Here is a 16,328-nt window from a genome sequence, read left to right as displayed (position 1 = left end):
GTTACAGGAAGATAACGATAAAATGGCAATTTTGATCTACCTTTATCTCGGTTCGCTGAAAGAACATTTTTCTTCGCATCCGTATCGTGACTTACCAGAGTTTCGCAGGATATAAAACGGTTTAAGAATCTTCTAATTTTGAGAAAAATTGTTTCCATCGTATCGCTTATAGATTTTTGAATATTCGTTAACGTCCATAGAAAATTTTCCAATTTTCTTCTCCTATTATCTTCGATAAGAGTTTGCTAAGTTTCGTATTTAATAAGGGTCTAATAAACGAGAACTGGAAGAATTTCTCGAGAGTAAAGACGTGGCGTATCGACGTTGGAAATATGATTTCGAAGATAGAGGAATCGGACGAAAAGGGAAAAGCAGAGTGCTTCGGAAAGCAAGGGGCACAAGGACTGACAGAATCCACTGTACAGCTATATACACGAGTTTAAATCTCCTTTGTCAGCCAGAAGTCAAAGGTTGATCGGAGAAATTCAAGGAAGAGCTGACTTCGAATTTACACCTACCCTCGGTATTCCAAGATAATAGAAATTTATCGACGTACGGAATATATAGGAAAAAGTTCAGCAACATAGTCTTTCATGGTTCTTCAGCATTTGTATCGTACGACATCTACGAGCTTGAAACTGTTGCACGTACTAGAAATATGATTATTCGGCTTAAGGATACGACAAGCGTATTGTGCATAGTTTAGGATGATTAAAATTAACATTAATTAGTTTGCCTTCTGCGCACATCAGATAAGAATAACGAATCGAATTTTGTGGCAAATTTGTTGAATTTTCTATATTAATATCCTTCTATTTTAAATTAAGATTTATGGTCGCGTTAACTATTATTAAAGTCATGGATGACTTGGCACAATCATATTTATCTTCGTGTAGTACATGCAGATTGGAAAATTTGTTTACCTGTCTGATTTTGCGTGGTACATGTAATGAAATTACACATAATAAATACATGTAATATAATACATACATGTATACAGTCACACGCTGAAAGTCATAAGTTTCAAACAAGTTATTCTATTTTGAAGATCGTTCAAACACTTTTCTTCTATCTCGTTTTTATAGTTGAGCATAAATTTTGATTTTTCTGAAGGATGCAATTACATTGTGACGTTAATATTTTCACGTGATTTCTTTTATATCGTCACGTTAATGTTCGATTTAGTGCAAAGTTCTTATTGGAAAGCTCGTCGTATAAATCTTATAACGCACCTAAAACATCATACTTTTGTAGGAGGTGCGAATGTGAATAGAATAGTAGGATTAACGAAACATTTGGTTTGGCTTTAATTCAAACGGGCGACTGGTACTATCTTAATTTCATTCATTAAACGAAAGACGTCACATCGGTTGCCAAGTGTTCGTCCCTGAGAAATGAATTTATTTCTCTTTCTAACAGCCAATTCGGATAATGTGATTTACTCTTGGCAGAGTTTGGAGAATATCGAAATTAATCTTGATCTTGAATCGTTTGGTAAAGCGAAGAGGCACGTTAAGGACAAAATTTCTTTCCGACTATTGAAGATCCTTTCATGAACTGTATTAGATTCGGAAAGTTTAAGGTTTGTACAAACTACGAACTGCTACTACAAACCTTGAAAGATTAATTTTTAGGTCAATTCTCAAGCATTCGTTTTATTTTTCGATCTTCTGTGATTCAGGACCCGCGACTTTTGAAAATCCATTAATAAAATTAATGGAAACATCTGGTAAATTCGACATAGATATCGTCATGTTACAAAATTCGATGGGTTGGATTTTCAAATTATTTCACAAGCGTCCTAATTTTTACTCTTAACTTTCCCGAACTTTCCGCTTATAACATTCCAACCCGAAGCATCTAAATTTCTTAGCACGACAAACCGTGGAATTTCAAAAATTTCTCGACAAACTTCATCAAAGCGATCACCGAAAAACAACGTCAATTACCGAAATCCAAGTTTTCCAAGCTTTTCACTCCCAATATGTATGCATCCCAATTAAAAAAAAAAAAAAAAAATGAAAAAGAGCGAAACAAGCAGAAAGGGTTGGAACGCACAACTTTACGTAACATCGGAGATTACAACGCGTCGCAATGGACACGACCGACTTTCGATAATTGATCCCCTCGATCCATCTGAATAATCACAATCGTACAAAGGAAAACCGCGTTATCATCTGCTCGAATCGCGTTCCCTTCTAACAAATCCCTCCCCCACTTTTCTCGATATCTCTAGCAATTACCATTTCTCGCTACTCTAACCGATTATATAATCGATCAAGGAGAACAAAACTATTTTCACGACAACCGGGGTTGAAACGCTTATATAATAAAATTACTATTCATCTTTGTCGTTCACACGATTTTTCCATTCTTTGCATTTGTTTCTCCTTTTCTTTTTTTCCCCCATTCGTTGAACGGTGATTGATTATAATTATAAGCCTCTGTCTATGTACTCGAACGAGCTAACGAGCTTACCTCGGGAGTGCATAACGAGCCAGTCCCATCGCCATTATCGCGATTTACTCGGAAAAATTCATCGATTGTCCCGAACGCGTGTGTTTCGTCTAACGAACCGTTCTCTTTTTCTCGACCTTTGACCAGAACAGAAAAATCACGTTTCTCGCCTTCAACGGCTCTCCTTCTTCTGTCCTTCCGTTCGTTAGCTCTGATTAGGTTAAATATATAGGACGACAAGTATGCCAATTATACCACTAATAGACGATTCTTCCTTGTGGCTCTTCGTTATGCAGATGGATCGGAGAGATTCGTTGGACGGGTGGATAGATGAAAATTTCAAGAATGGATAAGGGTCGAAGGATTCTAGACGACGAAGATCTGGTCGAGGATTGACAAGAAAATGGAATTAATCGCGTCCTGGTGTGTGACACAGTTTTGATTTTTCAAATTGATAGCTTGGAAGATTTAAGGCAGGCGACGTATTTCTAACTATAATTTATTTTCATAGGAATAGATTTTTAATCACAGTATAGTTGAGATTTTCCGTAGTTGTAGAATCTATATGGGATAATAGCATAGAAGAAAACTCATGACGATTATTAACGCGCTGTACGAGGATCTTTTTTCGCTAATTACTCGCACGAGCCTCGCCAATTTGATGTAACACCTGAGGGTGTTCACGCTATTACTTATTATTATAGCGTTCTTCCTATAAACGATAATTATGAGGAGAAAATGAAAGAGGAGAAAGACGAATGGTTCAGAGTGCCTTTTTTTTAATGGAAACCTTCCTTTCTTCTTTGCATACATCGAATTCTCTCGTTGTTCTACGAGAAAAAACGTATTAGGACAATAGGGTTGAAAACTGATTACTAGTTTCAAAGATATTGTAACTTGAATTTTGCAAAATAATAAATTAATAAAAATTAAACTAATTACTTTTCGACCATGTTACTTTAATACTCTGGTATCCTTTTTCGTAGAATGATGAGAGAATTCGATGCATGGGAAAGAACAGGAAGGTTTCCATTTAAAAAAAAAGTGAAACTGCAAGAGATGATGTTATTCTATCATTTGTAGAAAGATAGATCCGAGACTTTGTGACTTTTATCTTTTCTGACATGGAACATATACATTTAGTATAGTTTAATGGCAAAACATGCGACAGAAAGGTGTGACAATGTTTGTTACATAAAGGACCCTGTTTATCAATTTAACATTATTCTTATCGAGTCTATTGATAGCTAGTATATCGTTTTGTAATTACGCCTGCACAATAATTATACATTCATTGTACAACTTCTTGAGAATGCAGTTAGACGTGTATAGCTTCGAGTATCAACATTTGGTGTGAATATGAAGAAGGGAGGAAGAGACGTTTGTGCCTTCTCTTCGTGCTTCTTCTCGCTGCGAGACAAAGCTGAGATCATCAAGATGGAAGCAATGCGAGGTCGAAAACGTGTGAATGAAATCCGTGAAGGAGAACTAACGCGAATGCGTGTGAACGACGAAGAGAAAAATGAATTATTTATCTCTTCATTTGTTCATATCGATCTTCTCATTGTGTCAATTCGATGCGCGAGAGACACGTTAAGTTGCGAAAATGAACGACTGAGAATTAAAATACCTACACACGCGAACCAAATAAACATTCTGCGTTGTCATCCAATTTCGACTCACAACTGCCTTCCTTGTCAGTTCGCTTCTCTTGCGAATATTCGTAAGCTGTCTCTGTCTTTGATCAAGTATCGTTGAATTGATCGAAGTTGAATTAATCGAAGAACAATTTATTGATGATAATGGATCGTAATAGAATTAGTCGATGATGTTAAGACTCCAAACTAATAAAGAAACTGACCGAATAATTTACTTTTAATGTCACGCAAATCTTCTTCGTAAATGAATATAAAAAGTCACGGCGAGAAAAGAATACGCTTAACGGCACATTACTGAAACGATCGTATTCACGCAAATGATAATTGCTCGCGGACGACGTTGTAATTAGTAGTTTAAAACTTCACCGCAGCATTACGGCACTTCTTTGCAAACATACGATCACGTTCCATACTAAGCACATGTTTCATATACTACCTTCATTCCTCTATCTTAAATGCAAAATATTAAACTTTGCTACTCGCTAGACCATAGTCTTCGAGAGAAAAATAGTCGAGACAACGTGTGGTCCCATTTATTATATATCATTCAAAGTGATTTCCCTATAAGGACAGTGTATTTTCGAAATCTTTTTTCTACCTCTACCACATTTTTTGTAAACTCCACACGATTAAAATACGGTTATTCGAAACGTTCTTTGTCACATAGCCGCAAACGGCAGAGAATTAGCGAGTCGAGTTACGTGTGGGACACTCTGTATACGCGATATGACCTTATTTTCGAGTTATGGCTTATTTTGTGTTGCAGCAATCTTTTGCATAGATAAGACCAAGAATTGGAATGTTGGTGTATACTGCTTTTGCTGCGTGGTTTGAGTGTCGTGCAAGCGCCGCGTTATGAATGGAGCAGTCAGTATAAGGCTGCGTGCACACCGGCGACCGCTCTTCTTTCTTTCTTTTCCTATCAAGAAGAAACAAAAACAGACGTACAGATCACGGCGATATCGCACGATAAAACGTCGCCCGTCGAGTATCCGCGTAAAAGACTCGCACGTCCGGTGCAGCAAGATTATTCCGAATTTATGGTAGTGGCGTCGTGAAAATGAGTTATTCCCAGAAATTGCGAAACGACTGACACGCGTCTTACGTATGGATTTGCTGAGCGTATTGCCGTAAGAACTAGGCATCTGTATAATATACGGTGAACGGTTTCTGAAATGCCATTTGCCCGAGTGGGGAATGTTTCGAAGAAACAACGCGAAAGAAGCTGCAACTCGAAAACCAAGTCGTATCTGTTGTACATTTATGCGAGTTTTTATCAACCCCGTACCTTCGATCCGCATAGTCTGATACAGCCTGTATAATATATATCAGAAATTCTATAGATTTCAACAAAACTCGTAGCGAATGGAAAAAGCTTGCTCTGGCTGGTCATTTAAATGGAAGAAAAATTCATTTGAAAGATCGTGCGTACAAGTAGATGATTCGTTTTCAAGGATACAAAGTAATTCCGAAGCTCCGCGATTTCTACCGCTTTTTACATCAGAAACGTGTGTAATTATCGGAGACGAGGAAAGAGTAATTACGCTCAACGTTCGCATTTAATTGGTTGACTTTGCGTTGGCGAAATAAGAGGCACGAACTTTGCCAACAAAAAGAAAAACGTGTCACTTTCAGAAACTAATTGGACCGAGGAAAGAAGTTTGCTGCTTTCTGAGAAAACTTGCGATATCTTTCAATATTAACTTGTAATTATCGCCAAGCTTCTGATTAGTAAGAGGCTAAACAGGGGGAGATCATCCGTTCTTCTTCCATGTTATATTTAAAACAGTAGCATAGTTTGTGTCTTTAGCGACCGTTTTTAAGGCTAGATTTAAATAGAGCATTCTTAATAGAGATAATAAAGAAAAGGAACTCTGATATTTCTAATGTTACGTAATTAATTAACATAGATAATTAATATATAAAGCAATGACGCAAATTAAAATCATTTCAAGTTTCTCGCCTTGAGATGTATATAATAATCTTGAAATTTCGTAATTTTCTTCGAAATTTGTTTTTTCAATCCTTGAAAATCAGGGCTTCACGCACAGTGAAATACATTTTCATCCTGGTTCGATCCTTGGACGCGATCTCAGCTCGCTGCTTCGTTAACGTGCATTCCGTGATCACAACATATGCTCTGTACACGTCGTTTCTTTAATTGTCAGGTGTCGGTAAAACATACAGGCTCCACCGCGCAATTTATAACATAAACTCTTTATGACGGTAGCAACATCTGCTCGTCAGCTGTGAAGTTATCAATTCTCGAGTCTCTATGGTGAAGATAAGTCGTAACCCTTTTGTTCATAGGATATAACGACTATAAGGAAAGAACACGATAAGTCACATTTGCTATCTTTTTTCCGCAGAAACACCTTTGAAATCCAGTTTACTGTCAGTCGGCAATAAAAATGTTACCAAAATTGTTCTTTAATTTGAGAGATAAATATGTATGTATTTTTTCAACTTTCAAACTGTTCAAAATTTTGCTGTTTAGTTTTCACGTTGCTTGCCTTAAATTATACATTTGGTTTTTACAAAAGTATACGTATTTTTACACTGTATGTATTTTTCCATTTCATTCTAAATTGTCAGCATATCCTAACAATTTATACGTTTCATTTAATTTGAATTCTAATTTAATACTTGTAATTATGTAAAACAGCGCGGTTTTTATTTCCTTTAAAATTGTCACCGTATTACTCTGTATTAATAATTATACACATGATATTTTCTCATTGCTTTAAAATATTGCTTAATAATTATATTTTCGGTTTCTACAAAACTTGTTCAATTTATCTCGTCATGTTCTTATCATGCGATCTTCATATACGAAGCGTCGTTCTCAATAGATTTCGTTGATCAGCAGGCTTGGATAAGGTCAGTAAAGTGGCGTTAATGTATTTTAAAAGAAAAATAGAAACAAACAAGGGGAAATCTCGTTGGACGTTGCGAATATCGTTTGGTCACGAGCATTGTGATACTATTTTTAAGCGCATATCGAATGTTCCACTTTCGGACGAGCACATAATAAATTGCTTTCTCTTTTGTTCGCCACGATATTTTTGGACCTTGTCAATGCAATCGTGGGTTTTGCCGATTAAATAAGTCGCGAAATGTCACTTTTCAAAACGAAATATAATTGCTCGATTCAATTCTTCGTTTTTCCCCTTACTTCCTGTGTATGGCTCGATTATAAAAATTATTTATGATCGATCATTGTTCGTGTAAAAATTGTAGATAATAAGGATTTTACGAGTTGATAATTTCTCTTCTTATTAAGCCATTAGCGTTTGGATTTTATATTTCTACGTTATCATGACTTTGCTATTTATCATTCTTACGTTAATATAATTATTGTAATAGCAATTTTCCGTATCTAAGACACGAATATTTAACTTTCTTGTTTCTACATGACTCGTATTATAATTCTGTGTTTCTAACGCACAACTTCGAGTATTTTAATTTTCTATACGCAGCCCCATATTAGTAAGCTACCAAAGCTTCCACTTTTAATTCTTAAATCCCTGGTATATAACAAAAAGAATATGAAATTGAATATATTGAAATATTAGTTAGATCAACTTTCATTATATAAATCATTTTTTAATATTAACAGCAATAAACAGTGATTCGTATGAAACCTAAAGTTATTCAGTTATTTTTACCATTGATTCGATTATATTCAACATATCTGAAGCAAAACAAGAAAAAAAAAGAAAAAAGAAAAAAAAAAGAAAAAAAGAGAAGAAACAAAAAAAGAATCAGAACCAAAGATTTTTACCTTAATTGTCCACGATTTCACGGGAGTAGAATTTCACATTTGTCAGAGTAGAGTTAGCCTTGGAAGATCCAGGGGCCAGACATGTGAAAACGAGAACTTTCGGCAATGGACTTTCTCCTCCTAGTGAAATGTGCCTTGGCCGTTTCTCCTACCGTGGCTCCGGAATCGGTTCGCCACTCCATTCGCCCTCTTTCTTGTTTTTCTCACTTGGGAAGGGCCGTTCCCAAAATTTTGTCAGTAACTCGGCCACGAAAAGCAGCACGCTTGGCCGAAATGGGACCGCTTTCTTCCGAACACCCGTTAGACGAGTTCCACATTCTTATTTTTTTTTTTGCGCTCACGTTAGCCACTCCCGGTGAGCAAATCTCGATTGAATAAATCTGCTCGCATACTTTCTTCCCTATTATTTTAATCCTCTTTTTCGGATTCTTTCTCCCCTCTGCTTTCTGTAAGAAACTTTTAAAGTGGTGCTTGTTTTTTTGAATTGTAGAGGATTGGATAAGGTGTTGGGAGTTTTTAATTAATAAAAGATTTTTTGTAGGATGTAGTAACATAGTTTTGAAAAATTTCCTTTTAAAATGTTTTTTAGAAATTTATTGATAATCAAGGTGACTAGCTGAAAATTTTTAGAAATAGTTTCAAAGAATTGTAGTAAATAAAGATCATAACAACGAAATTCCATCGAAAACCGAGAAATATCTCTAAAATCACGAAGCGTAACCAAAAATTCTAACAACACAATTTCTCTATCCATGATTTACAATCACAAGTGTTTGATTCATTGGTATAAATCGTTCTATTATCGTGGAATTGAAAAAAAGTTGGCCTAATTCACGAAGCATCCCTGATTCCCGGGTTGCTTACGAAATATGAATAACGTGTTGCGGTAAATCAGTCGGAACGTCTCGCCTCTTTTCTCCTTCGCTCGTGATACACCAGGAGTGAAAGGAAGCGGCAGGATCAACAGGTTGTCTCGATTCCTATTTCGTGTAGCATCGTTAGACCGTAGCAACAGTTTAACCTTTAGCCGGGAAACGAAAGCGTCTTTGCCCGCATCGAGATCTCCGGCCTCGTTCGAAAAAACCAGACATCTTGTTATACTAGTTTTCATCGTTTCTGACGTCGTAGTATTGGCACAAAGTAGAGTACGAATTGATACAATAATACTTGAAAGATTCATGTAGATACGTTTGTATATTTCTTCTGATAAGAATAGAACCATGATTGAGATTATGATTGACTGAAGAAATATAGAGAGATCTTTTGAGTAAACTGTTGTGAGTTAATATAACTAATACAAGTTTAACATAGTAATAGCAAAAATGTATTAAGATTCAATATATTTGATATAAATTCAATATACTTGTTTCAGATAGATAGAGATAGAACCCATAGTTGATTTTTATAATTAATAGAAAAATTATAGGGAGATTTCTGGCTATAGTGTTAAGATTTGATATAGTAATGATATAAATTTGATATAGTAATAGTGAAGTATTAAGATTGATTATAGTAATAGCAAAGTATTGAAATTCAATATATGTACTTTGATAGGAATAGAATTTTAAAATAAAGTATGGCATTGATATTAACTTATGCAATGCAATTTTATAATTTCATATTTTATAATATAGTCTAAACAAAATACCAAAACTGTGGTATACAGTTCGTCAATCCTAAATTAATGATTCTGCTGATTCTTCTGCAAATTTATATTTTTATAAATATAATCAGCATACTGGAATCTAAGTAGAAATTTGTTTTGCCTACTAAATATTATAGAAAATACTATGCTTTCGGTATTTTATATATATTTTTGCATGTTACCTGCATCTTGCGCATTTTTGCAACTTTAAATTTCACATGAATGCACAAAAATCTGCAGTCTACACAAATAATACTTGGACTTGACATATACTGCATTTTTCTTTTTCTCTGTTTTAAAGCTCTTCGCTATCAATTCTCTATTGAGAATTCTAAGTAGGCTTGATAACGTCAATTAGCGGCGTTTAGATGCTTGTTAGACTAGACTATTATCATAGTATATAGCTATTGTAGTATACATACATACACATGTACATATAATGTATGTAAATAATAGGCAAAATATAAGTAGTTAGATCTGGTAAATAGATTTCGATAATTCGACTGGGATAGGCCTCAGGCTAGTACTTTAAACTTGATAAGATTTCCAATAAAAATTTCCACAAACAATATTGAATAAAATTTGCGAATATCCTCGTAAATCTTCCTACTTATCTCCGACCTCCACGAGTAAACAAGGAAAGAAGACTAATATTTTCGGGAGCCATTCATTGTGAAACACGTTACCTCACCTCGACACTCGCTCGTTCTCCCATTATCGTAATCCAATTAGGTCGATGACACAGCAGAAGTCGATTCATCGTGGCAAAACAAGCATTCCAACTAAAAAAGGTATATCATCTGTTGGCTGACAAAAGGGAGAATGTACAAAGAACAGGGAGGAGGATATACTTTTGTTGGTCGGAGAACACGAAGGCGACGGCGAAGAAAATAAAAAAGGGGGAAGGAGAAGGATGAGTAGAAAGGATGAAAGAAGGAAGAATGGGCGAATATAAGGAGGAAGAGACGACAACGAAACGGAGGAGGAGAAAGGAATCCTTCCGTGACCCGCGCGAGGACTGCTGGCTCCTCGTGGTTTCCGCGTTCGCACAACAGGCATCGCGTTTTACGGGTACGGGACCGGTTCACCGGTGATTCAGAGCTTTATGCCGGTTCCAGCAGAATTAACGTCGGCATCTTCCCTCCACCGTTGCTTTTTTTCCCTTTCTCCAGCGAGGGAGCGACGAAGAGAAAGGTCGTCGATGCGAACGAAAACGAAATGGGAACTCTTCCAAGTTGTCCGGTGAAGTAAGAGCCATCGTTTTCTTCCAGCCGTATTCGACAACACCAAGATATTACTCGTTTTCTTTGATTTTCTTATTTTTGTGTCGCGATGATGAAGCGTTTAATGGAGAGTAGGCGTGGTAATAGTTTGCTTTAGGAATAGTTTACGATTTGGTCGGTATCTACGTTCTTTTTTTCGAACTTGGATATACCGAAAAGGATTATTTAGGAAGGTAAAATATCGTTTTAAAAAGAATTGCGAAAAATTCGAAGTATTTTTAATATCTACGGTAAAACTAAACTTGAAGTTACTCCACAGATAATGAAGTGACAGAAAGTAAATGGTAAACAGTTGAAAAAGAAGTTTAATTGAACGTCTATTGATAAGATATTCAAATAAGGAAAAAGGTTACGAAACTAGTAACTTTAAAAAAATTCAACTTGTGGTTTGGCTTTAGATTACATTAAACTGTAGTAGACGAATCAGGAAATAAAAGTGACGAAATTTAATACGGTTTATGCCAGATTGAGGTTCGGATAATTTCTAAATCGAAATAAAAGTATTTATCATTGTTTGAAAAAAGTCGAAGATATCGACTATATTGTAAAGTATTGCAGGTGTTGAATAATTGAAAGATCTTTTAGTCATTCATGCTCTATATTTGTTTTAGATACTCGAAGATTTTTCATACAAGATATGTGTCATATATGCATAAATATCTTTTAAAATCAGCGTTCCTGTTGAGATGGTAAATGGTGTATTCATTAGAAATAACAAAACACAGGAGTAACACGTGTGTTGCGCATAAATATTTTGTATAATCAGTGTAGCATAATTGCACGTATAAAAGGTAAGAAGGAGTAGTAATACTTAGTAATATTAAAAAACTGAGCACCATCAGAATTCGAGGACATTTAAATATACCTGATTCGTGATTCTAATTCGTGATTCTGAGTCGTGATCGTATTACTTGGACAGAAGTGATATTTTAAAGAATTCTCACATGTTCGTGGAAGATTCATTTGTAGATACGTGTAAATTCTTCTAATCAATATGAGGGAATTCTACATTACGAGGATGAATGAAAAGATGTGATTTGCTAAGATAAGGGGGAATTCCCAAGTGACGTGATAAATTACAGAATTAGCTCCACATTAAATACGTTAATTGCATTGAATTATAATATATATGAATTATTATAATGTTCAGTTGGAAAATTCATAGACAGGAAAACGCAATTTTGAAAGTTTCTGAATCGATCATAAATCTTTTTTATCGGTCATAAATTAAGAATTGAAATTAAAAATCGAAATTAGGAATTGAGACTAAACATCGGAATTAGAAATTCAGACTAGAAATTGAAATTAAACATTGCAATTAGAAATCGAAAATAGTCGCAGGTACTTGAGACGATCTAAGGAACATGCGAATAGAAGGAGGCGACAGTGTGGTGCGTGGCCGTTAGAATCTTTCTTCGGCGAGGAAACTCTCTCTGTTCCCCACCTTGGAACCACCATGAAACGGACCTGTCCCCTCTCGAACGCCACGGCGTCGCGGTATTTCGCCACTTTCGATTTTACACGGCGAGTACGGCCGCTCCGTTACTGTTAATTTCATGGATCGGTCACGATCGAAACCACGCACCAGGAAGTGGGTCGGGCCCGACATAGAAAACGGGGACAGCATCAACTATCCTCTTCGTCCGAAGCGTCGTTTGTTCCAGTTTTCCCTTTTTTTCTAACTCGTCACGCCATCGAAACGGAAAGTCATCTGTGGTGGCCTTTCGATAATTCTATGAGCCCCGAATCTCGAAAAAAGTATTTACAATAGCTGAAGGAAACATTTGAACGTTTATTAAAAAGCTCTTTGATGCATATATCGTGTATGTATTATATTTAAAATATTTTGAAATTTCATTAGCGCCATGTCATGATTATATTGGTGAATTTTGAAAGCGTCTTAAAAATGACCAAAAATATATATACAGAAGTGTATTTGATAAAGAATTAAAGAATTAAGAATTATTAAACATATAATCAGCGCTAAATACGATATTTAGCCTGAATATAGAATCTTATTAATTGTAGCTTTTATGTACATTTTTAGATTTGATTTGAACTTCACCAATGTAACGATGGCAATTGAATTTCAAAATCTGAAGTTATAATACGCGTATAATATGTTCATGGAAGGTTTACACAGGTGCTGGAATACTTTCTTGACTTATTACGTGTTGTAATCCTGATTTTCGAGCACGGATCTTGTTTGATCCTACCGCCGCGAGTTCTTACCAGTAGAAAGTTCCGAACTGTGGTCAGACACCTTCGGTAAGAAGCTAGGGGAATCGATCTGCAATTTTTTCTTCGATTGCAATGATTTTTGTGCTAGAATTAGCAGAACGACGAGTCTGAGATTTCTCATTGCTGTTATTTCTGTTTTATAAATTTAACTTTATCCACTTTTACAATTATTTATATTGTGACATTGCTTGGTAATATAACGAAATGTACATGGTTTAATCGAATAATTTTCGGAAGAAATATCCGAAAATAATCGGACCCCGAAAAATAAACAAATCCCGCAACGTCTGAAACATAAAAGTAGGAAACACAAAAGACTTCATCAACGTCATAACGGAACTCTGCTGGAAGACTTAGAAACTCCGAACCAACTCAACGTCGCTGTGCTCGCCACTCTAAAACACCCAGAGAGACCACCGCGGCCCGGGGTTTCGCCTCGGAACACGGAAGCCCCGTTTGCTTGGAAGCCCATTGGCTGTCGTTATTCTGCGAGGAAAACCGAGAAAACCAGTGGCGGAGAACGCGCAAAGAAACAACCAGTCGTAGAACCTCCCTCGAAAGACCGCGACCTAACCTGCACCGTGCAAGAAACTACCCTTACAGGCTCTCTTATTTGCTTCACAAAACAATTCTCCTGTAACCTAGCAAACTCTGCACGTATAAGAAAGAACAATGACGAAGAGGGACAAAGATGGATAGAGTAGGAAGTGGTAGAATCTTGCGCGTAACACTCGAGTAGGGAGAGAGAGAGAGAGAGAGAGAGAGAGAGAACGTGGAGAGGGTGTGTGGTGGGAGGTGAGGGCGGGTAAAAGCGGATGTTTGGTGAACGCGAAGAAGACGACGGGTACGAACGGGTTGTGGAGGAGGGTACGGACGTACGCGCGTGTGTGCTCGCGAGAGAGAAACATCGCGTGGACTCTTGGTAGGGAAGCTTGGATGTATCGAGAGAGGGAGTGACACGGAGAGAAGGGAGAGAGAGAAAGAGAGAGAGAGAGATAGAGAGAGAAAGGAACACAGATAGCGCGGTGGAACGTAGGAACGTTGGCGAGTGGCAGTGTCTTTCCGGACGCCGCAGCTTCGAGTCACGCACGCACGGTTTCTCCCTCTCTTTCTCCCTCTCTTTTTCTCTCTCTTTCTTTTTTTTATTCGTCCCTGTCTACCTGTCCGTCTATCTATCCACCTATCTGTCCCTCCCTACCCCGTTTAACATTTTACCCCCTCTCCACCCCCTTTTGTATATATACATGCGCGTATCCTCTTTCTCCCTCTTGGTTAACGTTACCCTCTCCCTTCTTCCTGAGAAACTCTGTCCATCCCTCTTCACGGTCTCAGCGAGTCTGTCTTGCTCTCTCTGATTTCCCTTGGCGGCTCCACTCTGCCCTTCCTCGTGCTGTCTCTCCCGGTCGGAACTTCGCTTCTCAGGACGACGTCGAGGCGCGTGATCGTCTCTCCCCCACCGTTAGGAACGCGGCCAGCGAGCCAATCGGAGCTACGCTTCCGGCTACGGTGACGGCCCAATGGGCGAACACCGGCCACGGATAGACGCTGACGATCGCTGATTTTGACAGTCGACACACGACGACGATAGTAGTACACCGTGCCCGTGGCTGGCCGCTGCCTTCTCTCCTTCCCGGCCGAGAACCGAATCTGCTCTTCCTCCGGGAGGTCCTTTCGCGGCCCAACGGATCAGCGGTACGTTTCAGTTCTCCGACGAGGTTCAGTGTGTTCGAGGCGCGTACCTCGGGACTCGCGCGCTCTGCGTCTCGAATACCGGATCATCGGCGAGTAACAGAAATCCTCCCATCGGTGTGTTGATTTTGAACCAACGAACTGTTGATGTTGATCTTGGACGATGATCTTCCGCACATGAATTCGGCGAACGGTCGAGGACACCGTTGCAAGAGGGGAGAGATAGGAAGAAGGAAGAGTGTGGTCGAATCAAGATCACGTGGCCGAAGTTGAGATTCAAAGATCCCTGGGAAGTTGCAAGATTTCTGATAGCGAAAGATTGTTGTGGCCCTTTGACATCACCGGAGTTGCGATTTTCCTCGTAGTTCTCCTCGGTTCGTCCTCTCTCCGATTCTCTCCCTCTCTTGTCGACGATTCTCGGCCTGGTGACAAGTGTCCGTCCAGTGGCAGCGCAAAAAGACTGCGCGGATGACAGCGAGCGGATAAAATTACGCGCAGATGCTGAGACAAACAGAGACAGTGGCAACCGCGAAGCCTCGGTAGTGTGTCCCTAAGACGATCCTCGTCAGATTTGATAAGTGCTCTCTGCTTATTTTAACGAATATCACTCTAAATCGAATCGAGCTAGTCGATAGAGGCGAGAAAATCAAATTGTCAGACTTTCCGCTTTGATCGTCAGATCGACCGAAGGAATCGAACTCTGTGAGTGAATTCGGTTGTCGTATAGTAAGAGGAAAAGACTAACTGAGTGACAAGGAAGAAAAAGTAAGGAATGATTTAAATGCTCGCGTGAAAGCAACCGAATGAGCTGCGTTATGGAGTACCAGCAATTGCCGCCACCGCCGGTACCAGGCGTGCTGCACCAGGCGCATCATCAGCAGCATCAGCAACAACCGGTGCAACCGCCCCATCCTCACATCGTGGTCGCGCCTGCGCACCAACAGCAACCCCAACAACCACCACCGCCACCGTTACCGCCCACCTCGCACGGCCATCAGGTGCACGCGCCACTTCCGCCCATCCACGAGGACAGCACCAGCTCGCGTTGGAGCCAGTACCAGCATTTATGGAGGCAACATCATGTATACGTAAATGGTACGAGGATTCTGTGTTTCGAGGGATTTGAACAGGTTTTGTTAGGTTTCAGGTTTGGTAGGAGGACGATTGCTACTATTGTTAGGATTACGAGGTTTCCAGTTTCAGCATTTGAACGGCACTTTTATGGTTACATGACGCGAATTTCTTGGTTTATGGACTTTCTAGATTTGTAAATTTTGATTTCCAGGATTGTAGAGTCTTAGGATACAGGTTTCTAGATTACATGATGTTAGTATCGTAAGCTTTCAGATTAGATATCCTCGAAAGTTGGTCTTTAAGATCGTTGAGTCTTACGAGGAGACAACGAGAACTGAGTAATGTCGGCCGTTTCTGCACATTCGATACTTTATATTGAAGTTGGTAGAACAACCTGAAATGAATTTGAGCGCGTGACTTTTATTCTCCAGAAATTAATCGACGAATTGTGTCTTTGGTGAGGCAATTTCGTATTTTTTAAATGTTCTTATTGCGAT

The 16,328-nt window shown here is 38.3% G+C and overlaps 1 protein-coding gene across 8 annotated transcripts in view; it reads left to right on the top strand.

The window, feature by feature from the left end:
- Positions 1 to 16,328, top strand: part of LOC132913781 (thyrotroph embryonic factor) — a 100,008-nt gene that overhangs the window by 17,392 nt on the left and 66,288 nt on the right. The window contains exon 1 of one of the 8 annotated variants that reach the window (XM_060972346.1): positions 14,134 to 15,852. The exons of 6 other annotated variants lie outside the window; for them this stretch is intronic. In XM_060972346.1, coding sequence (XP_060828329.1) covers positions 15,561 to 15,852 — 292 coding nt within the window. In that variant the 5' untranslated portion in view covers positions 14,134 to 15,560. Of the gene's footprint in view, positions 1 to 14,133; positions 15,853 to 16,328 lie in introns of those variants that run through there. One more of the 8 variants, XM_060972347.1, reaches the window with a different exon arrangement.

The sequence above is a fragment of the Bombus pascuorum genome, chromosome 13, assembly GCF_905332965.1.
Source record: "Bombus pascuorum chromosome 13, iyBomPasc1.1, whole genome shotgun sequence".
In the NCBI taxonomy this organism is placed as follows: Eukaryota; Metazoa; Arthropoda; class Insecta; order Hymenoptera; family Apidae; genus Bombus; species Bombus pascuorum.
The sequence above is the reverse complement of the archived record's forward strand: the minus strand, read 5'-3'. Positions and strand labels throughout refer to the sequence as shown.